Here is a 25,029-nt window from a genome sequence, read left to right as displayed (position 1 = left end):
ATATGGATCTACACCTCAATGAAGATTATCCCAAAGATGGTTTCAGTCACAGTACTGCACAAAAGTCTTGAGACACTCTCCATTTCTTCATATTTTTCTAGGAAAACAGGAAACAAGTGCAGTGAGTTATTAAAAAATGTGTAAACATATCTGGAAATACAATAAATAACTCCAGAACCGTTTCAATGAGTTTGAAAATCAACATTTATATTTTTCTACACAGCCTGGACTCTCCCAGCACCACTTGCTCAAATGCAGCCCAAAATCATTCAATTCAGTTCAATTCAATTCAATTCAATTCAATAGGCCAAATCACAATAAACAGTGGCCTAAATGTGCTTAAATCATGACAGAGCCTCCACTATGTTTTACAGATGGCTGTTGAGACTCACTGTTGTACCTCTCTCCTGACCTCCTCTGTACATATTCATGATGATTTGAAACAAAAATTTTAATTGTGGATTAATTACGCCATCAGATCTGTTGCCACTGATTTTCAGTCCAGTTCTTGTGCAATCTGGCATAGCTCAGCCTTTTCTCCCTGTTTCCTTCCTCAAGAATGGCTTCCTGACAGCCACCCTCCCACTGACACCAGTTCTGATGGGGCTTCAGTGAACAGTAGATGGAATCAACTGAATCCACAGATGTTCAGTTGACATCAGAGGTTTACATACACTATACAAAAAGACACATATGCATTTTTTCTCACTGACATGAAATCAGAATAAACCTTTCCTGTTTTAGGTCAATTAGGATTACCAAAATTATTTATATTTGCCAAATGCTAGAATAATGAGAGAGAGACTTTAAAGCATTTTAATTGCATTCTGCAAAGTCAAAAGTTTAAGTGTAACTGAGCCATGTTTGTAACCAGTTTGGCAATATGCTTCAGGTCATTGTTCATTTGGAAGACCATCTGGAAATTGTACCCAAGGATGAACACTTGCGCAAGTCCACAATTCTCTTCCTGATATCTTGGCTGATTTGTTACACAAAGAAGCAGTGTGTTTCAGGTGTGCCTTAAAATACATCCACAGGTGTGTATTAAACCTTCTGGTTTAAACTGTATCTCTCGGGTATTTGTTGGATTTTTCCTACATGTCAGGACACACTGCCCACATGCCAAAATATGCCGAGTATTCAGGTATTAGTTCTTTGGGAATCAACTTGTTAATGGAAAAAACATGATTTTATATCTGTCAGACTGTGTTATTTTTGGCATTTTTCATAGATTCACTAAAGAAATGGAAACATATTATGTGACTTTGCAACAAGTAGCAAAGCGTCTAAAGATACCATTTAAAATTAGTTCTTTGCTAAGTTCTGGTTCATCCCTTGAGGTAGCTGCCTTTTTAATGCTTGAATTATTTATAGGTCAGTGTTAACTGACTTAACAAAAAAAAGCAAGCAGTCAAACAAACAAACAACAACAAAACATCTGTCAAAATGGTCAGGTACAAGGACTGGACTGAAAATGTGTGAAAAAGCAGCCACTGTCCAAAGAAAAACTTTGAAAGATCTTCAGAAAGTCTGGAGAACTGTTGCTCAAGAAGACCTTACACACTAAGAAATAGAGGGACGAGAATGGACCTAAAAAGGTACGAAGGCTTTGTCGCTCCAGCTGTACCCTAGCAGAGTACAACATTGTACCTCTAAATCTAGGAACAATTTTGTACCTTATTGTCTGTACCTTTAGAAGAACATTTCTGTACCTCTGGTGACAAATATGTGCCTTTATGTACAGGTACAATACTGTACCCACTACAAAGGTACAAATTATGTACCCAATGAGGTACAGCTGGAGCGACATGGCTAATGGTACCTTTGAGAGACAAAAACAAACCCTTAGGTTCACAAAAATATTCTTTATTTATCAAAATGTATAATTTAACATCAGTTCATTCAGTTTAAAACAAGAAGTGAACAGAAGACAGAAGAATGTAATGTTGAAAACAAAATATATACTGAAGGCTGTTATAAAGGCTTCACTTAGGCTCGTGCAGTGACATAACATCTACTCTACTTTCACCAGACTGGGCCCGGCACTGGTCATCACCGTCTTCCACTTATTATCCACCAGTTGAATGGTTGGCTAGGGTGTAGCAGCATCTTTCTATATAAATTAAGAAAAAAATAAAAAATAAATAAATAACCAAGCAGCAAAAGACATTGTTCCAATTAATTTATGTAAAATAATTTAAAAACCTTAGTGTTAATTTACAAGTTTAAAATATTAAGTAATACAACTTTAAATATGTTAAATGGTGATCAAAATATCAATATAGTAAAAATAATTCCTTACTCGAGTCATTTTTCTTTCCTCTTCACTTATTTGAACAAGATCTTACTACAGTTCAGATGCCTACCTTTCCCAAAGTGATGTAGTGTTCAATCTTTTCTCTGAAGATGGATGGCAGGAGGATGAGTCCAGCCCTTAAGTCGATTCCTCAAATGCAAAAAAAGAAAAAAAAATCATACAGAGCGTAACTACAGCAGATCTACTTTCACATTTATTAGCAAGATGATTGTGACTACCTGGTAGATCTTCAGCCAGGGCATCTTTTCTTGCGTCATAGTGCTGTTTTGCCAGCACAGACTTTCCCTGTGCAAGCTTAAGTACACTTGGCAAGACACCAGCAAAGCCGTCTTGACAGATGGCAGATGTTGAAGGGTGAATTCTGTCAACCTCATCAATACACTGTAGAATACACAAACACATTGTCAATTATTATTGTTAAAGGCAGCTAGTAATTCAAATCTAACCAAAATAACAAAAGCTAGAAATGCAGCTTCTAGTTCAAGTAAATTTCGCTGAGTTTTTTTTTTTTAGGATAGATGGTGTAGCTGAGCTGAAGGGAGCTTTAAAGGAGACCCCACAGCTAATACAAGCCCCAAACAAAGTAGTTAAACAAAAAAAGATGGAATTACTTAGCTCTTGTGATAGTACTTCACTAAAATACTAATATTCTGAAATTGCAGAGAAGTTGGGTAATGCCCTGTGCACACAACATGCTAGGTACTGTTAGCATGTTAGTCTGAAATTTTAAATGAATGGAGACTGAGTTAGACCATGAACATGAATAGGTCAGATTACTTACCACTGAATCTTCTTGCCTCGTCTTCATTCATTTTTATTCCAGCTTTAGATATTTTTTGAATAAGTTCTTCGGTGGACAGGCTGCATAAAACCGGAGAGTCCGCCATTTTACATTTCTGGCGCCTTTTTTGTCGTCTGGGAGGAAACACCCCACCCAACACTGACTTCTACTGGTACACTTTTGTACCATTTGCTCTGACCAGTGATTTTGTACCTCTGATGGTCCACAGTAAATCACCCCAAGGGTCCATCTCTGTACTTAGAGGGAACTTTCCTGATAAAAGTACCTTTTGGGTACAAAAATTTACCTTTATTTTTTTGTGTGTAGGAATAACAAAATATAAAAATAAGCAAAATATAAATAAATGATAAGTGGCTCAAGGTATTTGCACAGTACTGTATTTGTTGAAATGTTCATTTACCGTATACATAAATGCAAGTAAAAGTATGCGTCAGTCTTTTTTGATTAATGCCTACAGGAGCTTAGCCAATGGGGCCCATGTCATGAAGCTCCTGGTGCACATTTTTTGTGCTGATGTTGATTCTAGAGCAGGTTTGGAATTCTGCAGTTACTGAGTCAGCAGAGCGTTGGGGACTTTAATGCACAATGCGCCTCAGAACTCTGCAATTAGACATGGCCTACTGTTTGGTTTGCTGTGGCTCCTGAACACTACCATTCTGCATAATTACTTACAGTTGATCATGGTATATCATGGCATGACACTGGCTGCACCTTGTAAGAAGACTTCAACATCAGGTAGATGGGGCTTATAACCACCTCACTGATGTCATACAGAGCCTAACAAGGAATGACTTACAGGGATTACTTTGGCCATCTTATATACATCCCCAGTTCTGAAAAAGTTGGAATTCTGTGTAAAATGTAAAAAAAAATAAATAAATAAATAAAAAATTAATAAATAAAATGGGGGTAAATATTTGATAAGCACATATTTTATTCACAATAGAACACAGGAACCATATCATATGTTTGAAATGAGAAAATGTTCCAATTTAAGAAAAATACCAACTCATTTTTCATTAGATAGCTTTGCTCCAAGGAGGAAGGCCACAATGAAGGCCACAACACAAAACACACATCCCACTCCAGAGCCAAGCTTATCAAAGCCAGAATACAGCAGTAAGGTTAAAGGGAGGTTAAACTGAAAAATCTGAAGGCAATACAAATCTGTTAAATCAATAATAAAAAAACCAATGTGAAGTGGGTTATTACGTACCCATGATAAGAAAGAAAGAACGAATGTGCAAAGATTTTTTTTGAAATTTAGTGTGCAAATCAGAACAAGCATTACTGCTTGGTACATCTCAACAAATAATGAAGACACACACATTAAAAGTACCTAACGTCTCTTTATTAGATCTTTCATGAAGCTGTGTTTTATACATTAATGAGATTTAAGTGGCTGTACAGAATGAGGTTTTTTTCACTCGTTTATGCATAGCTTCGAGTTTCCTCTTACGCTGTTTTGTGTGATAGGAATTTTGTTTTTCATTAGGTGATGCACACAGTCTCACAGTATTTATCCACAAGTGTTTAGTCACCACGCCCACCATTGATTTGACTGGTAACTGAACCATAAGTTTATGTTACATGTCCAAATATGGATATTAGACATGTTATATAAACCCAGAATTTTGAGATGTGAGGAGCTGCTTGAGGATACTGATTAAACAAGCGAGAGGATTCCTGACCAGAAACTCTTGCCTTGAGAGAGAACTTTCCAAACTTCCAGCTGATCTTCAGGTTTGTCAAGGCCTTTGCCTCTAGCTAAATACAGCTGACCACTGCCCCTGGGTTGCTGCAAGGGTGCAAAAATTTTTTTATTTTATTTGATGAGCCTCTGTTTCATTTTTTTCATGAGATCCTGCTCATTTTTCATGCTTCAGTAAAAAAACCAAAAAAACCCCAAAAACGAGTTCCACGGAATGTTTCACAGAATTCTGGTAGGTTGAGTGGAGCAGATTGATTCAAATGCTGATTCATTTAGATATTAATGCAGATAACTGACAGTCTGGACCGGTCACTTAACACATCATCACTGGTTAAGTGGGCTCAGCAGGGTTTGCACTTCCTGCAGCAGATGAAGAGACACACCTTTATCCTCCCATCCTCACCACTTTCTATCGAAGCACCATAAAGAAGGTGCTGACTAGCTGCATGTCCATGTGGTGTGGCAGCTCTAGAGCCTCAGACAGAAAATCGCTGCAGATACTGGTGAGGACTGCAGAGAAGATCACTGGGGCTTCTCTTCCATCCATCTTGGGTGTTGCTCACAAATGTCTCAGTAGAGTTCAGAACATCATCAGAGACTCTGCCCACCCCCGCCACATACTGTTCTCCCTGCCACCCTCTGGGAAGAGGTTTTGCAGGATCAGGATCAGGACAGCCAGATTCTGCAATAGTTTCATTCATCCACTCATTAGACCTTTGAACTCTCAATAACTCACAGCAGACTTTGTGTCTATTTGCATGTGCATTTGTATTTAGCCGCACAGAGTGAAGGATTAGAGGTATGCAACCGTTGCAGATGTGCTTGCACACAGTTAACACAGCCAATAGTGCATAGCCTGTAGCCTGGTGGGGATGATGCTACGTGAATGGTGATTGGTGACTGAAAAGTGGAGTGGCAAAAACAAAGCAGCAAGAGTATAGAAAGTGACTGCAGTGGACACTTTTCATTGTGTTTAAAACCCAGTTTGCCTTTACAACAAAGGAGCTCATTGTATAACATATAATCATGTTATAACCACAGACAGTGTTTTTTTTTAACTAAACCTTTATTTCCAACAGTTATAAGATATATAAACAAATTTACAATATACATTCAATTGAACCACAAGTTGAATATATGAACAATGTGGAAATATAAACAGCTAAAGAAGTGACAGCACCAAGTAAATAGAAGTTATATTTTAGTGAATTAAAATAAAGTTTTTATTTCAACAAAAAAATAATCTAAATAATGGAGTTGTTTTTTACATCTTTGCTTTATGAATGTGAAATTTACCCAATAAGATAAATAGATGTTGTGTTCATAATTCTGAGAAAAAAAAAACCCAAAATAATGTTTTTATCTTCTAATTGACAATTAATTGCTGTTTTGTTAAGCAGAAATTTCTCCAAATCTTTCCAGAAAGTAACACAAAAAGGGCATTTATAAAACAAGTGAGAAATACTTTCAGGTTCCGTTTTGCAAAAGGTGCATTTATCATCAGCATCTGAGAATCTAGAATATATGTATTTGTTGGATAGAAATTGTGTAACAGTTTAAGATGTAGCTCTCTGACTTTGTTAAATAGCAAGAATTTAAAGGGAACAAGCCACGCTTTACGCCAATTAATTTGGTGGTGTTAATTTCCTTTTGTTATAAAAGCATTTCCTAATATGTTTATTGGTACATTTATAGCTTAAAAGTTGAATTCCATTTAGGTAGAGTGAACACTGAGGATCAAAAGTTTCACACCGTTTTTCGTATCCTTTCAATAATTCAATTAAGCCTCTAGGAATAGAGTTGACTACAGATCAATATTCTTTGGGTTTGACAGGAAATACTTTTTTCTGAAGAAATGTTTCGTAGGACAATAATTGACCTTCACTGTTAAAACGTTTTTTTATAAGTATTATGTTTCTATCAACCCAGTTTTCGAGATACAGAGACTTGTTCCCTTTAGTAATATTCTCATTATTCCATATTATCGTCTTGTGCGGAGAGAAATTTTGTGAGTGGCAGTTTCCATGCCAACAAAGCTTGCTGATAAAATTTGGATAAACATAAAGGAAGTTTAGAGACATTATAATTACATAATAACAGAAAATGAAGACCTCCTACTTCTTTGAATATATTGTGAGGGATGAAATACCATAAAGAGTTGGGAGCTTTCAGACATTCCTTCAACCATTTCACTTTAAATGTGTAATTCAAGTCTTTAAAGTCCAGGAGTTTGAGGCCACCCTCCTCTTTAGAGCCAGAATAAATCTCCGTTTTCAGGTGGTGATGTTTGTTTTTCCACACAAAGCTGATAAAAATGTTATTTATGTCCTTGCAAGTTGAGTCCGGAAGATACAACGAGAGAGCAGGATAAAGAAACCGTGACACTCCTTCAGCTTTGGTTAACAGAATTCGTCCAATGATGGAAAGGTCTCTGTGGAGCCACATGTTTAGAACGGTTTTTGTTTTATTCAGTTTGGGAGAGAAGCTGAGAAGCTGTCGTTTCATCGGGTCCTTACAAATATGAATTCCAAGGTATTTAACACAATTATTAACAGGCATATTATGCATGGTTTTATCCTCAGTCTGATAAAGACACAAGATTTCACATTTCGATTTGTTTAGTTTCAGACCTGATGCAGCTGAGAACATATCTATTAGGGATCTAGCATGTGCAATCTGCTGGTTATCTCTCAAAAATAAAGCAGCTAGTTGAGTTATTCTTATTTCTTTACCAAACATAGATAAACCTTTAAGAATTGGGTCACATAGGATTTGTAATGAAAGCAATTCTACTACGATCAGAAATAAAAAGGGAGACGGAGGCACCCCTGACGAACAGATCTCACGACTGGAAATGCTTATAACCACAGACAGTATGAAAGGTACACGCAGCTACTGTGATGTCATCCACTGATTACTGAAGTCCCGTTTTGAAGCCTCGAGATTAACGTTTACACTGGTGCCGTCTTGGTTTCAAACAGATGTGACAATGAGGGGTGGGTCTGACTGTGGAGCTGATTGCTCATTGCTAATGTTTTGTCAATCATAAGCTGTTATCCAATGATAATCCTCCATTTTGAATATGACCAACATTTACAAAGTATACTTAACTTTTTTTATTGAGTATGACCAAAAATGACTGAACTCATAAACTCAGAGGAAAGTGTTTACAGAGGTCAAGCCAGAAAGCTGTTTTCCCATAGCCTTCCATAGGACCAGAAGTCTCTTTGCAACCACAGCTATCGCCATCTGGTGGCCTTCAGATAGGTCCAGAAGGTTTAGGTCACTTCTGCATCGGCTTCATTTTTCCAACCCAGAAGCTGTGTCCATGTTTTTCTACTCTACCTGAGCACTCAAGCAACACTTCAGTTCTCTGCACATCTGGCAGAAGGACCAACAACAGCACAAGCAGAGCATCCCACAAACAGCTTTTACACATATTTTTGACACTGGCCCCTAGTGGCAGTACACAGCTACAGCATGTGTGCAGGTTCTGTACTATTGGACCAAGGTACACCCATGCTGGACCCTTTAGCAGGCTAATCTCATCACTTTAACCTCACCACTTGTAGTGCTAGGTTAACAACATATAAATTAAATTACAAAAAAAATAAATAAATAAAATCCCTTTTGCCAATTACAGTGTATTGATATGTATTGATGGGATAATACTAGTTACAGACCAGTACACTAAACATACTGGTAATATTCATACTCCTACTTGAACGATAAAAGGCTCTTTGCAGATCTTTGCATCCCCATCTCTGGTTCCTGCCTGTACATTGTACATCTGAAATGTGTGAACAGATGACATTTGCTAATGGGAGATGCCACTGCCGCCCTCCTGCCTCAAGTCAACTGACGCGGCTGATGAGCGCTGCGCGGCCAATGGGAGCGCAGCGGGGCGGAGAGCACATTCAGATTGTACTACAGTGTAGTACCGCTGCCAGCAGCAGACGCGTCTCCCGCTCAGTCTGTCACTCTTCAGCATCTTCTGGTTAATGGATTATACAGTTTCCCTCCAAGTGCAACATCAGCTGGCGGTGTTCCCGACGCATTTCCATCAGGGCTACAGCGTGGAGTTACAGGTACATTTATTTCACACCCGTCACACCGTCCTGTCTCCTTTTATTTCTTTTCCCTCTTTTTTTTTTTTTTGTACTGTGATAAGAGACGTGCACGCGTGCACAGGAGTGAGTGAGTGTGACTTTATGCAGATTCGTTACTGCAGGGGGGACAGGCATGGTTGTCGTGTTGCATGCTGATATCTTAACGCCGAGATTCTTGTTGCACGAAGGCGCCCGTAAGAAGCAGCGGTGCTGCTGCCTGCGCGCTGCGGTGCACACCGGCGTTAAAAAGTAAGCAGAACAGCCTGGTTGCTGGAGGTTGTAAAGGTCCTGCATGCTGGAGAGGTGACACCCCCGGCTGATCCTCGAGGGAGTCCCCGGGACCAGCTATAAATAAGGCATATTCAGAAACAATCTCAGCGTATTAGTCATTTATTCAAGTCAGAGGTTTAACTTGAAATAATTCAACACATTGTACAGTACTGTACACACAATGCTGTTAAAAGTCCTCCACCCCAGAGGCACAAATCATCTCAGAAACCCCTGTTTCACACTTTTCAAGGAGGTTACTTTATCAGCCTGCAGCCTGTGGCTTTTTCTTCCAATACAGGACAAACAGTAATGAATATTAAGTCCCCCCCACACACACGCACACACACCGCCCCAGGTTGCTGAACATGCAGCTTGCAATTAAGATGACATTTAAGGTGGATAAGAGGGAGCTGAACACACCTGTCACAGCCTCAGGGAAGAGTTGCTGAAATTTGACAGATCTAAATGGTTCCCAATATCAGACCATGCGGAGGTTTAAACAGATGAGGACTTTTTTTCTTTATTTGTGTTTGTCTGTCAGCGTGATTACATGAATGGAACTGAAGCTGTGCGCGTGTGTGTGTGTGTGTGTGTGTCAGTACAGTATCAGAGGTGAAGTTACTCCTGTCTCCAAAGTTATGCACTGCAGATGCATTAGTGAACATATGAAGGGCTGCAAGGATGAGTTTGGTTTCTGCTTCTGTACTTTGTGAGTTGGATTTAAAAAAAAAATAAAACTTTAAATTGAATGCCATCAATTTAAATGCCATCCTGACGATATTTGACTGAAATGATAAAATGATGTCAAATAGATGCTCTGATTGTTAAAAAAAAAAAAAAGAAGATTAAAATATTAAACAAACTAGTTCCATTTTCTTCCTTAATTTCCTTCAGGTTTCTTTCTGGTGATATTTACCTTCATTTCCCTCGTGTTATTGAAATATTTCCAAGGATAACAATAATTGAATATTATTTGTTTGTTGGGCAGCACAGTGCAGTGACGGGTAATTTTATACACTTGGCTTTGTGATTTTTTTTTTCAGCTTTACCAAAAGTTGCCTTTAATATCAATATTTTTTAAAAGTATTGTACATGATTTAGAAATTCCTGTACCACGACAACACCAGCATGTGTGGATGACTGTAAGAGCCCCGGTTTCATAGAAAGATGACATTCATATCAGGCACTGACAATATGTGTTGCTGCAGCGGACATCGGCACATCAGTGGGCTGAATGGAGAGGATGTTCTGCTGATGGTGGCAGATGTGTCTTCATTTGCCAGAAGTTATGTGAGAAGAGTGGACACAAAAAGACAGGCGTTTTCCTTTTTTAATGTTGTTCCAGCCACTGGCAGCTGCTGTTTTCTCAGTAGCTGCCTGTTCCACCAGTAAAGACTGATCTCTGGAGGCTTACACTGTAGCAGGCAATACCGTTAATCACCTCAATAAAGCATCTTCATATGAGTTTAATAAAAAGAGCCACATCTGCATTTTTGACAATATTAAAATAAAAGATTTCTAACTTCAATGATACCCTACTTTTTCTGCACGTTGTGCATCTTTCTGTCAAACAAGGAAAAAGTAAGGAGGAATCCTGTGGAGATCAATAGGAAGCAAACCATTTTTAAGGCTGTTTGCTTTCACAGGACAGCTTGTTTTATGAGTATAGAAGGTGTCAGAAGGCTTCCTCTTCCTCCTGGAGCAGCAGTTCATCACATACTTAAGAATCCCAGACACATCCCATTTGTGTTTTATTCAGCAGCCCCCAGCAGGATGAGAAAAATTACGCACCATTTTACCAAGTAGGTGCTAATAGCACCATCTGCCTCATTTAAAGTTATGTGAAATCAAGTTTCCCCACATGCAAAACAATAGATGGCACCATTGAAGCTTTCCAAAGTTTCCCTGGGACACCATCCTCTCCTTCTAATTTCTGATCTGTTTTAAAGCTCAACAATAAAGTTCTGCACCAAACAGCAACATGTTATAAACTGTCAGATAATAAAGCTCCTTCATCGACCCTTTCTTTAATATTCCAGTGATTTTTTTTCAAGCCCTCGAGTCTTCCATTCTGTTTGTGAAGAGCTTCAATTGGAGAAAAAAGCACTTCCACTCCCCTGTATGCTGTCTGTAATTTGTGATGCCTATAAATAAGCAGCTTTGAAGCTCCGTGCTTCCACATCATCAGTAATTGTTTGCTTTTGTGGAGTTAAAATTACTCTGCTTCTTTGTTGCTTTCCATTGCATTCTTGCCAAAGTTGTTTCCATTCTCTCTCCATTATTCCATTCACACAAGGTCAACTGAGATGGGTCTTGGGATTTTTATAAATAGCCCACAAAGTAACCAAGTGCTCCAACAGTCTGAGCTGAGCGCATTTATTTCACGGAGCTTGGGAGTTGTTTTGAAGCAAACAACTAAGCAAACTCTGCTGTATCACTGAAGATAATGTGTTCTTTATCAAAGGGGATGAATCTTCTCTTTCAGCTTCTTCTCAAATCTGCAGAGCCACTTGTATCTTCTTATAAACAAGCAGTCACTAAATAAGATGTTGAACAAAGCATCCAAAAAGCGCCTCTGTTCTTGCAGGAATAAAACAAGCCACGGTAATTTTTACCTCATAACCAGGTCATCAGCAATCCATCTAGGATTAGTGCTGGGATATTAGTTTTTGCTAAATAGGCAAAGCTTCAGAAATCCAAATGTTTTCAAAATCCATTTTATTAGGTACACCTGTTCAACTGCTCACTAATGCAAATATCTAAACAGTCAAACGGCAGCAGATTGAGCATGTAGACACTGTCAAGACAACATTCAGACTGACATTCAAAGAAGCATCAGAATAGGGAAGAAAGGTGATTTAAGTGACTTTGAATCTGGTATATTTGTTGGTGCCAGATGGGCTCGTCTGAGTGTTTGAGACACAAATACCCACACAGCCACCTCTAAGGGTTTACAGAGAACAGTTCAAAAAAAGAGACAATACGCCAACTGGTGGCAGTTCACTGGCTGAAAATACCTTGTTGATGTTAGAGGTCAGAGGAGAATGGTCAAACTGTTTCAAGCTGAAAGGAAGGCAACAGTCAAGGTATGCAGAAGAGCATCTCTGAATGCACATCACGTCAAACCATAAAGCAGATGGCTTACAGCAGCAGAAGACCACAATAACAGGAAATGGAGGCTTGCAATTTCCACGGGCTCACTAAAATTGGACAGCAGGTGTTTGGGAAAATGTTGTCTGGTCAGACAGGTCTCAAATTCTACTGTGACAATCAGATGTTACTGACAGAATGTCTTTAACGCAGGACAGCTCCAAGTTACTGATTGTGTAATGGTGTGGGGATATTTTCTTGGTACTTACTTATTTTGGGCCCCTTAGTACCAGCTGAGTGTTGTTTAAACACCACAGACTAATTGAGTATTGTTCCTGGCCATTTCCATCCTTTTATAACCACAGTATATCCATCTTCTAAAAGCTGCTTCCAGCAGTATGATGTGACATGTCACAAAGCTCAAATCATCTCAAACTACTTTGTGATGAGTTCGTTATATGCAAATTGCCTCAACAGTCACCAGACTGGGGAATCTCAAATAGGTAAAACCCCAGTCTATTTATAGTCACATCAGTTCTAGGCTGCAGCCTTATTGATTAGCCTGTGATGCCAATTTCTGATTGGCTGCGTATTGTCTAACATGAGGTCAGTGATGGCTCATGGCCATAAATAATAAAGATTATGACTCATCATTGAGTAATATTAAAGCCATACCTACTGCTCAGCAATATTGCTCAAATGTAAAAAAAAAAAAAAACATGGTTGTATTATGTTTTGTACATTGTTGCCTTATGATTGTAGTGATGTTACACATACTGCATTGATATCAACAGATTATGTAGTATGGGTGCATTATATTGTAATATTCCTGTATACACATGAATATAATACGATGTGAATACCTTGAAAATATATATCTGGCTTATTGTTATAGATTATATGAGTAGAAAGACATGCAGTATACACCCTTCTACAAGAGTGCAGTTTGTACTTTCTCTAAGTTGTTTACTGTGGAAATTTTTTGTCTGATCTAGGATGTTGTTACCAAAAAGTATTTCTAAATATGTGAAAGATACTCATAGAAAACCAATCTCTTACAGCCTGCCTAAAATTGATTTGATTTAATGAGTATTGTTATTATTGAAAACATATTTTTTACTGGCCCAAGGGGTGACTAAAAGTATTTGGATAAAAGTTTAGGGCAAGGCCTCCAGATTAGGGCCAAAGCGCTTTGCAGAAGGTAATAAGGTGTATGTTGAATGTTTTTTTTTTTTACTATGAAATGGGGCTGTAATGTTATTCAGACTTCTACATTTATTTTATATTTTCATTAATCGCAGGAGAATATCCCCATCATTGATGGCTCTTGTTATGTAAGCTGTAATGGGTGTAATTTACAAGTTACTGTAACAACAGGATCATCCAACAGGTTTGTGCTGTCATGTCTTGCACCATGCTATTTCTCTGACAGCATATTATTTGAGTTTGATGCTGTGCCCGCACTGAAAAGAATTAATCTCATTAGACCGGTCAGTGTCACTATTTTATTGTTGCACTGACTCAACATTTGCCCTAAATGTCTGCTCTGGCTAAACACCAAGATGATTATATTACTGAAGTGCAGGCAGTCTGCCCAGTGTGAGTGCTAATGTTTTCACTCAGCAGATCTGTGGACGCCGCTTGGGTCACACTGCATGGGAATAGGCCACTTAGCAGCAAACACAAAGCAAATGCTCATTGTTTCGACCTCAAGGCATGACATTACAATTTGGCCAGCCTTTGCCTCCCCAAAGCCAAAGCAGCAGAATAATAGAGACAGAATGGGAGGCAGATCAGTGCACAGGTCTCTGGGATAGGATGTAAAGTCTCTCTGCAGCCTCGCTCAACCAGTCCAGCTAATTTCCCCCCCTGGGAGCAATGTTAGAGTCTCTCACACGGCCCCAGAGTGCCAGCTGGACAAAATGCTGCTGATGATAGAGGTAGCAGTTTCTGTAGACCTTACAGTTCACAGTGGGGACAGAGAGGTGGGACAGCTGCTCTTATTATAGATCCAGTTTCTTTTGTTTCGTCCTTACAAAATCCCCTAACAACATGAAGTCTCAATTATCTGCAGTCCCATAAAGTTTTAGCTTATTTCTTTTTTTTTTTTAGCTGGATTCCCTAAAAGACCGCTGGCATTTCTGTTTTTAACATGCACTCTTTTACATTAATCTGATGGTGTCTGAACATGTCAGCTTCATATCTGAATGAATGCCCCGGTCACTTTTGCATACATGGAGCAACAGCAGTCCAACTTGGCATCTCATTTTTAATGCAGTCTCAATGACTAGTCCCATTAATGGAAAGGCACGCACAAGATAATGACTTTGCATGTCTATTGTGTATCTTGGCCAACTGTTTTGCTTGCTTAATAGCAATAGCACACACATATGTGATACTAAATCTCACCATCAATCCTTATAATTTGGTGTTATAAAAAAATCATCCCTCTGTGGACTTTAGTTTGCCCGATCCAGAAGAGAGATCTCTCTTTCTGAGTTTGTGTGGGAGGGTCCAGCCTTTTTAGCAGCACTGTGCCATGCACATGCAGACACAAACACATACACATGCATGCAAGCGCGCGCACACACACACACACACACATAGAGAGATACAGAGAGAGAAAGAAAGACTGCTCTTAGTGATGATGGTGTAGAGAGCTAAATGTGCGGTTACATATACACTGGTTACCAGAAGTGCAACAAATCGTTTGCTAGCATGGAAAATATGGAGTGCATGTTGTGACTCTAAAACAGTGCCACTAGTCTGTCTAAACAAAGCTCTGATGAATGAATAATGAATTAATTTCAAATAATGAATTTGAAAGAACTTGATTTGAACAAAACAGTATGCTGCCTGACCATTTTTAATTACGAATTGATAAGGAAGTGCAAATCTAAAAAAATGAAATGTGAAAAAGAACCTTTTTAACAAATACCCAAACAGTCAAATGTTTGGATACAGCTAATATTGATGGAAATCCTCTGTGATAAATATCTTGACCACGGACTTTCAGTCTAGGACAGTTTTGAGATTATGTTGCCATTTCAAATAAAGTCTCAAACAGTCATGCTGCCATTATGGATTTTGTGTTAAATCTTTTGCCATTCGGGTGTTCCAAATCAACAAAAATTAGATGGGTCTCTGATGACTCTTTTGGATATTAAGGATAAGACTGCTTTTATTTGATGGGTTGTTAATGCTCACTGTGGTAGCTGAGCTGTTACAGAGATCTGAGGTTTTGTTTTTTGGGTTAGGTCTCACTAAGCAGCAGACCACCCTCGTACTACACTGGCTAACAAGACTTTCAATTAGGCCAAACATGGGACCTCTACTGAGACTGAGAATGGAGTCTTTTGCAATCAAGTTGTGGGCTAATCAACACTGAGAGAGTGGCAGGAACAGTGATTACTGCAGACATCCTGCTGTGGGAGATTTGATGATGATGCCAACGATGGTGATAAAGAGGACAATGAAGATGAGGATGGTGATGATGATATGATGTCTAAAATGGATTCAATTTTCATATATATAAATCACAGTTACTGGATTTTGTTCAGGATTACTTTGGCCTTGTGCAGACTGATAATAGACCAGATCCTTTTTTTTTTTTTTTCTTTTTTTTTGGCATAATTGAATTATAATAATATAATCAAGTTATTTACAGAGTGATTAAAATCAAATTTAAAATCACCGCTAACTGTTTTTTTTTTATAGATGACTCAGTCCAGATGATCTGGTTGGTCAAAATGAATTTTAAAAGATTTCCTAATCCCTCTCTGGTAAGCTAAAGCTGGAAGGACTCTCTTGGAACAAGAGAGTTTGTAAAGTCATTCACCAGCGTAGCTACTTAGATACGGATTCCTACATCGACACCATAGCAAGGGCTAAGGCTTTGTCTCCACTGATTCCAGATGAAATTTCCTTCTCAAACTAGTCGATCACAGTTGAAGTGTACATCATTCATCAATCTTTGAAGCAAAACTGTCAAATATTTGTTTACTAGTAATACTAAGCTTTGGGGTTTAGAATGCTGATCAACCCCTATTTACAACCCAAGCAGTTTTTAGTGTGTAGTTAGCAAGTAGTTGTTAATACAGTCACATTAAAAAGAAACTACACCCTCTTTCAATTGTAAGGTTTCACGTATCATAATAAAGGACATAATTTTTAAAAAATCATCTGGTTCTTATCAGGTTCATAAATTATTTAAATAGAACCACGGATGAACAACAGCACATGACATATTGCACTGTGTCATCATTATTTAACCAAAATTAAGCCAACACACAGAAGCAGAAAAACTAAGTACACCCTTAGTGCTTCCATCTTCTAACTACAGTGATTGTAGCATACGTCTGTATGTACCCTAAAGTATATCCTCCTTAACAGATGGGCCACTCGCTTTGCACGACCATCATCACACATACAGCAATTATCAACATCTATATGTTATTAAAAAAAGATTCATCATAAATCCCAATCTTTTGGATTTTCATATTCTTCATGCCCCTGCAAATGTGACGTCACATTCTCCGACTGTATTTGATATATTTGTCATTTTTAAAGTACGTCACCCTTCACCTGTATCTGTGACGGAATTTTGTTCGACTCACCACTGAACACTGAACGAATGAAGACTCTGAAAAACTGCCGCAGGCCTTGCTAGTAGGAATAAAGTGAATAAGTAGTAGTGAGGTGCTTCCAACTGCACAGCTCTCTAAAGGTATCAATCAGACTGAGGTCTGGACTTTGACTAAGCCAGTGGTTCTCAAATCCAGGCCTCATGGCCAAGTGTCCTGCAGGTTTTAGATGTGTCTCTGCTTCAACACACCTGAGTCAAATATAGAAGTCATTAGCAGGACTCTGGAGAACTTGACTGCATACCGAGAAGGTAATTCAGCCATTTGATTCAGGTGTGTTGGATCAGGGACACATCTAAAACCTGCAGGACACTGGGCCATGAGGCCTGGATTTGAGAACCACTGGACTAAGCCAACATTTTGATTCTTTTCTTTTTCAGCCATTTTGTTGTAGCAACCTGGTATCATGGCAAAGTGTAATAGAATCCGCCGTGTCCATGTCACTCTTTGCGTCTTGTAGGTGTGAAATGTACACGCCCCCTGTATTTGCAGGAAGTTGTAGTAACTTGCAGTACCAGCAGGATGCGATATTTAATTTCCACCCAACTATGTTCCACCACCTTTCTGTTGTTTATCACTCCTAGGACAGACAAAGCATGACATCCACATGCAGTTTGGGTCAAGCTTTAGCTGCTGGATGGATGACCTCACATTTGACTCTAGAATCCTTTGGTATACAGAGGAGTTCATGTTCGACTTAATGACTCCAAGGTGTCAAGGTCCCGTGGTAGCAAAGCAAGCCCAAATCATCACCCATCCACCACTGACAGTGTGCTAACATGCTGTGTTTGGCTTTCACCAAATGTAGCAGTATAAAAATAGATTCCACATTCACATAATCAGTAGTAGCCCACTTAACACTAGTGGGATATAAACATTGTATTTATATATGTGGAAATAGCTTTTACAAGGGATACTGATGGATACTACAAAAGATCATATTAGTCATACTGTGATTTAATTGATACCATCTACGTCTGTGTACTACTGGCTGTGTAAGTAATTAAAAACAAATCAGTGTAGATCTGATTAACAAGACTTACTGCCAGTGCTCCTGTAATGTTTTGCTTTTATTTAGTTGTGGCATTGATCCAGGAGTTCTTCCACTCAGATACAGCTTTGTGACTTTTAGATGGCATCTGTTTCAGCCAGAGGATTCTTGCCTACGTTGGATTTTGCACAAATATCTGGCCTCAGACAGCAGCTCTGGAGGGCCTCCAAAATTGGTGACCGACAAACTCACTTTATTTCTTATCATTATTCATTGTCAGCAACAGGTCAGCAAAGATAACTATAGTTCCGTCCATTTAAACAATCCCATCCTGGCTATTGTACTGTATCAGTGATTGATTATTTCTGCTGTGCTGGCTGTTTAAACTCATCTGTTTCACTTGCAAAGTCAGGCAAAATGAGGAAAAATGTAGGTGCTGTGGAGAGGACTTAGGGTGAATGTGAATAAATAATGGACCTTGAGGACGATAACTTTTTACAATGCAATCATTGCTGGCTGCTCAAATGGCAATTTTGTTCATTTGCTATGCATCAATGTTCTGACAAAAGTGGACGATGTAGGTCTGAGAGGAATGCGTCGAAATCTAAAAAGCTGAGTTTCTTAACTTTCAACAAAGTTTTCTCATTCTTCATAAACTGGAAAATCTTTTCACAAGACTCAGACCATCATAGAACTGGAAGGTCCGCAGTGATACCGAGATTTGCATTTTTGAAAACTTTAGGAACTGTTCAGGGTGACTTACAGATGTGGTAAGGCAGCATATACTGAAAGACAATAACTGTACACACTGGATATGTAGTAAATTGACCAAATTGTATTACTACAGTACATTTTAATTCTAATCATAAATGTAACTGAAGCTCTAACAGTGCCTGGCTGGTGATTCAAAACCCGTCTCTTTTCCCATTTTCCTCAGATGAAAGCTTCACTCATGAGCCCGTGATGAATTGTATGACTGTACTGGCTGTGAGTTCTGCCATTGTGATTGTCATCCATAAACAATATTTGCAAAGAATTTTGCTTTACCTATGGTAGAGCGTGAAGGTGTTGATTGGCATTGGATGGTCAGTTGTTAGTCCTCTTGTTTGTACAGTAGGTTGGTCCACTTGTGCAAAATTAAGTTTCAGATCAAGATTTTGCGTAGTGACAGTATTGGCCACACTGCAGGGAATTTTAAAACTGTCAAACTAGATCAATACTTCGCTTCATGACAAGGTATTGCAAGATTCATGCCAGAATTGTTCCTAGTGTAATTGTTAACAATTCGACTTGGTTATCAGAAGTACTTTACAAGTCTACATACACTCAAACACTGGTTCTCCACAGACCTGATATCACCAGCTTTAGTTGCACTGCGCTGTGCCAAGTCATGAATACATGCATTTCTACTGCACTGCAGTGCCCCACTGATGTTTCCCCAGTGGTCAGCATGGCCCACTAGAACTAATCTGGCAACATCATAACCAAAACAAAACTGTTTTTGTGCTTATCCACACCGGTAACTGTGTTGGTGATTGAACTTCAATCTTTCTAATATAGAGATCACTTTGACTTTATTGTTCCTGTTAGTATTGATTACAGAGTGGGGTTTGGTGATTGCCCTATTGTCATTTGCCAAAACTCTTGCCATCGCTGTAAAACTGCAGGAATGTCTTAAAGACATAAAGACATGGATGACCTCTAATTTTCTGTTTCTAAATTCAGATAAAACTGAAGTTATTGTACTCAACCCTACAAATCTTAGAAACATGTTTTCTAACCAGATACTAAAGTAACGCTGTGAGGAATCTTGGAGTCATTTTTGACTTCAATGCACATATTAAACAAATATTTAGAACTGGTTTCTTGCATGTGTGCAATATCTCTAAAATGAGAAACATTCTGTGATGCTGAAAAACTAGTTCATGCATTTATTACTTTTAGGCTGGACAACTGTAATTCATTACTATCAGGTTGCCCTAAGAACCCTCCAAAAAGTCTTCAGCTGATCCAAAATGCTGCAGCTAGAGTACTGACAGGGACTAGAAAGAGAGAGCATTTTTCTCCCATATTGGTTTCTATTCATTGTCTCCCTGTTGAATCCGGAATTTAATTTAATTTAATTATTCTCCTCACATACAAGGTCTTGAATAACCAGGCCCCACCTTGTCTTATAGACCTCATAGTACCGTATCACCCCAATAGAGCACTTGGACTGCAGACGTCTTTGTGGTTCCTAGAGTATTTAAAAGCAGAAAGGGAAGCCTTCAGCTTTCAGGACCCTCTTCTGTGGAGCCAGCACCCAGTTTGGATTTAGGAGACAGACACCCTCTCTGTTTTTAAGATTAGGCTTAAAACTTTCTGTTTTGAGAAAGCTTATAGTTAGGGCTGGATCAAGTGACCCTGAGCCATCCCTTAGTTGTGCTGCAATAGGCCTAGGCTGCTGGGGCATTCCCATGATGCACTGAGTGTTTCTTTTTCACTCTTTATGTGTTTATACACCACTCTGCATTTAATCATTAGACATTATTAATCTCTGGCTCTCTTCCATAACATGTCTTTTGTCCTGTCTCTCCCCTCAGCACCAACCGGTTGCGGCAGATGACTGCCCCTCCCTGCCTCCGATTCTGCCGGAGGTTTCTTCCTGTTAAAAGGGAGTTTTTCCTTCCCACTGTCTCCAAGTGCTGCTCATAGGGGGTCTTTGATTGTTGTGGTTTTCTCTGTATTATTGTAGGGTCTTTATCTTACAATATAAAGCACCTTGAGTTAACTGTTGTTATTTGGTGGTATATAAATAAAACTGAATTTAATTGAATTTAACTGAGTTGCTGCTGGGGTTGGCAGTTTAGCATGTAGGTGTTAAACTCTATCCAGCCTCCAGAATGCATATTATGTGGCCCAAGCACAAAATACACAACAGTGCTCTCTCACAAGTAGAATTATTGCTGCTGGTTAGAGAGAGAGAGAAAGAGAGATTGGACAGTTTCCCACTTCCAGCATAAAGGGGATAACATATGTATTAGTGGGAGAGCCTAACTCTCATACAATGATGAATTATTTAGCCTACAGTAACAGGTGAATAAAAGTGGAAGGATATGGGCTCAACAGTACAAATAGTAATTTGTCATAACATTCATCTGGCTCTTTTTTTTTTCTCCCTTTAGGCCAATTGTTCAATGTGTTTTTATGTGTGTTAAATGGCTCACCTGTCTCGCCTCCACTGTGGACTGTGCCCTCTTCACACACAGAAGAGTCCTTCACTGACACAAACGCCTGGCAAAAAAAGTCCAGGAGAGGAGAGAAACTAGCATCTCTTTAAATGCACACTTACACTAAGCTCTAATTTAAAATCAAACCAACAGACTCCTTCTGCTTTCACTTATTTTATAATGAGATGGTGGAGATGCTCCCTACTGGCACAGTCACACATTTTTGTTGCAAGCAACAGTTATATGCCGAGATTCCAACATGAACCTGTACTGAGATAAATTTAATATAAATCTCCTAATAATGATAACATTAATTGTGCTACAGTCACACTAGAGAAAACAGTGCTTGGAGGCCGTGGCATGACCAAATTTATTGCAGTGAACTTGCGGTCTTGTTGCATTGGAAATGGTCTTAGACCATTTGTCATCAGCTGCCATATTCAAAGCAACCTTGGTGCATCAAAGTGACGATAAAATGGCAATAAGCCAGTTGGCTATCAGTCTGCAATCAGTTTTCATGTAATTTCATGCAATCTGTTTGTAATAATACAGTGATTAATTGGGATCAGTGAAAATCATAGATCTCCTAGCTGCCTGTTGCAAATCTGTTGCGGTCTATATACAAAATTCACATTTACTGCTTACATTTAGAGTTCAGCCCAAACCTCAGATATGTGAATCAGAAATTTGTGTGGGAAACACTGGGATTGTGCTGCCTCAGGGCCAGAAGATCACAGCCATCCAGATTGAAATTACTTGCAAATTATTACATTTTGCGTTAATTTACATTTCACACAGTGCCAAACTAACTCTTGCTTTCTAGAATTTGCCAAAGTCAACTGTAGTGAGAAATGTGCATGCTGTGAGCCTTTTTTTTTTTTTTTTAAATAAAACCTCATTATGATTTTACAGTATTCAATGCTTTAGCAGTTCTTTGTGGCGCTAGCTCAATCCCACGGCTCTGCAGCCCCTCTCTTTCTCATACTGATGCCCTCAATGTGTAGTGCTACTATCATTAATTGCTATACTGCACATGGGATGAATGATCAACTTCTAATTTATGGATTTCTACAGCCATCCATGTGTGGTCATCTTTCTTCATTAAATAGCTCTACACTTTACTGGTGAAGCTTACTCTATTTTGGGAATTGAGGGTTATCTACTGCAACAGTCACCTTCATTATGTTCCAAATAGATTATTATTTTTTTGTGATGGCATATTAAAATAATTTCACTGGTCTGAAGAAAAACAGACTTATCCAATTGAGCACTAAATGAAAGTAATCTCAATACCAATTCAGATTCTTTTAAAAATGTGTTAGAGATATGATTCTTTTGTGTGTTTGGTGTTATTTAGATGTGGCTAGAATTCAATGGGAGGATTGTGTTGTTAGTTTACAATCAGTCAGTAATGCTTCCATATAGCTAATTTCAAGTGAGGTGCAGTCAAATATTTCTTCAGTCCAACCATAAAGAGCAAAAACCACACTTGATTTAAATTTGGTCATCTCGTTCCAGCCCAACTTCCAGCCCAGCTGCTCTTGTCAGAGCAGTGCCTGGAACTCCCGTTCAGGCCCTGTGTGTCTGTGGATTCCCTCCACTGTGAACAGTGACCTTCCAACTTGAATTTCAGTTTGTGGTAGAGGACAAAGTTGTAAGGAACCAAATCTGATAAGGTGTGCATTGCGGTGGTGTAGCCAAACAACTCTTCACTATGCTGTGAACAGGTTTACATTGACACAATAGCATGTGCTGCCCTTCAGGTTGTTTGCAGTAGCAAACGTTCTCCTTAAGATGTCTCAGGACTTTCCAGTAAAAACGCTGCACCTGCATCTGCGGTTTCACTAGTGGAGGAAATGGTGAGTGGACAAGCAGGGATGGGCAGGAACGAGGTGGCTAGTTAAAGGAAGAAGTAGTTGGCTGGATTAAATTTGGAGCATGCAGTTCGGAGTTTACAGCGCTGGCAAACAACAAGGAAAATAGAAATCCAAAAGGACAACAGTAATGGAGTCTGAATGTTTGTACCACCATAGTTAACGGACAGTCTGGGAGAGAGTGGGTGGTGATAGCTGATTTATAAATACTGCAGCAACATGATTAGGTAATTGTCCTGGTGTGCCAGCCAGAATCCGACAAGAACCAAAGCCCAGCCAAGAGGGATAAACAGAAAGAAAGAGAGAGCGACAGAGAGGAAAAACAAATGGACAACATGGAAGGCAGATCATGATAAGGACATTAGAAGTCATCTATTTTATGAGAAGTTTAAATGACAATTCACTAACAATAATGTGAAGTTTTTTTAGGACATTTGTTAGATTTAAAAATATCTTTAAACCTTCTATTTCTACTGTTGCCTTTTATGATCCCGCAACAGTGTTTTTTTTTTCCAGGAACTTTACTGTTCTAACTCTAGTACAGCAACCGGATCTGATTGTAGCATCTCAAACAATGCTTGTGGTTCCCCAGAAACTGTTCATTGCACCACATAGCTAAAAATAGCAGCGGGTCTATTTTTTTTTTCAAATTTTCAATATATCAGACCCTGTGCAGACTAACTGCTCTACTTCTGAAAGCTGCTAGTATGATCTGAGGCCACGCCAAGGATGGAACGGAAGAGTGTCTGACACGTCGCGTGTTTCCTGGTGTGCAAAAGTAAATTATCAACTGACTGAAAAGATGCAGCATGCTACCTAGGTGCTTCCTTTTTCATGGATCATTTACACATAAAAGGGCCCCGTTGTCCAAGCTTCATTTAAGGTCATGTTGAGGTCATCTGTTGAGATACCACTTGAAGCCAAAGGGCAATATGAAGACCAGAGACACCACTCAGTGGTAAGGACAGAAACAGAAAAGTCTTTGAGAACCTCAACACAGTAAATTTAAATATCAAGTAACAAACAAACCGCTGGTGGACTGCAAGAAAAAAAAAAAAAAGATCAAAAACAACTGGAGCACCTGAATTCCTCGATCCTGGAGCCATGAAGAATAATCCCAAACAAGCAGTGAAGAGAAAGAGTGAATGAAAACATCTCAATCAACAGTCTGCAGAAGCAAGCAAATGTCTTGTTACCAACAGGAATCCAAAGGAGAAGAAAAGCCAGAAAGGGTCTGGATCAAAAACATTACACCAGAATAACCTCTCACCAACCATGAAGCCAAACATATGGCATAAGACAGGAAGTACTCAGGGAAACATGGAGTTTATGGAGGGGCCTCGACGACTGCTTCTGGAACTGGTTTACTTGTCATAATTGATGAAGGAACAGATAATGGCTGCAAAAAGAGTCTCACGCTGGCCAAGTCTTAAATCTCACTGATTTAAGAGACATTAAACATTGAGTTCTGTCAGTGGCACGTATACCTATTGAATCAAAGATATTTTATTTCCTTTGACATCAGTTAACTTCCACTGACGATCTGAAAAAAGGACTCACCATTAAAATCACTCTTTATACAAGATGGCAAAATGTATGCGCTTATAAATAGAAATTAAAGCTAAAGCGTGACAGTGATTCTGCTTTTGTCTCTTTGTAATGTTCGGTGGCGCTCTATGTTAGTTGACGTTGTATGTCTCACATCATTTGATGCTCTCTGAAACAGCACAAACACTGATTAAGGAAGGCATCAACCAACACACTGTTTCTAAGTTTGCCATCTCAGCCTTTTGTCTCAGGTGCCATATCTGTCAGCAGAAATACTTTTCAGCGCGTACTTTAAGTTAAATGATGTAATAATTTGGGAAGTTATTTGTCTTGAGCTTCCTACTAACAAATTTCATCGTAAGTCAGCTTTATTTTTCTACCTTGTGTAAACCTGACTGTGTTTTCAGGTACCTGACGGGAAGTCTTTGGCTCCCTGGACTTGCAAGCCAAAAAGCACAAACTCTA

General features: G+C 39.0%; 1 protein-coding gene across 1 annotated transcript in view; it reads left to right on the top strand.

Annotated features, from left to right (window-relative positions):
• The first annotated feature begins 8,798 nt into the window (after window positions 1–8,798).
• LOC115786213 (zinc finger matrin-type protein 4-like) overlaps window positions 8,799–25,029 on the top strand; it is a 120,988-nt gene continuing 104,757 nt past the window's right edge. The window contains exon 1 of the mRNA XM_030738269.1: window positions 8,799–8,918. Coding sequence (XP_030594129.1) covers window positions 8,832–8,918 — 87 coding nt within the window. The 5' untranslated portion in view covers window positions 8,799–8,831. The remainder of the gene's footprint in view (window positions 8,919–25,029) is intronic.

Source organism: Archocentrus centrarchus, chromosome 9 (assembly GCF_007364275.1).
Source record: "Archocentrus centrarchus isolate MPI-CPG fArcCen1 chromosome 9, fArcCen1, whole genome shotgun sequence".
Lineage (NCBI taxonomy): Eukaryota > Metazoa > Chordata > Actinopteri > Cichliformes > Cichlidae > Archocentrus > Archocentrus centrarchus.
The sequence above is the reverse complement of the archived record's forward strand: the minus strand, read 5'-3'. Positions and strand labels throughout refer to the sequence as shown.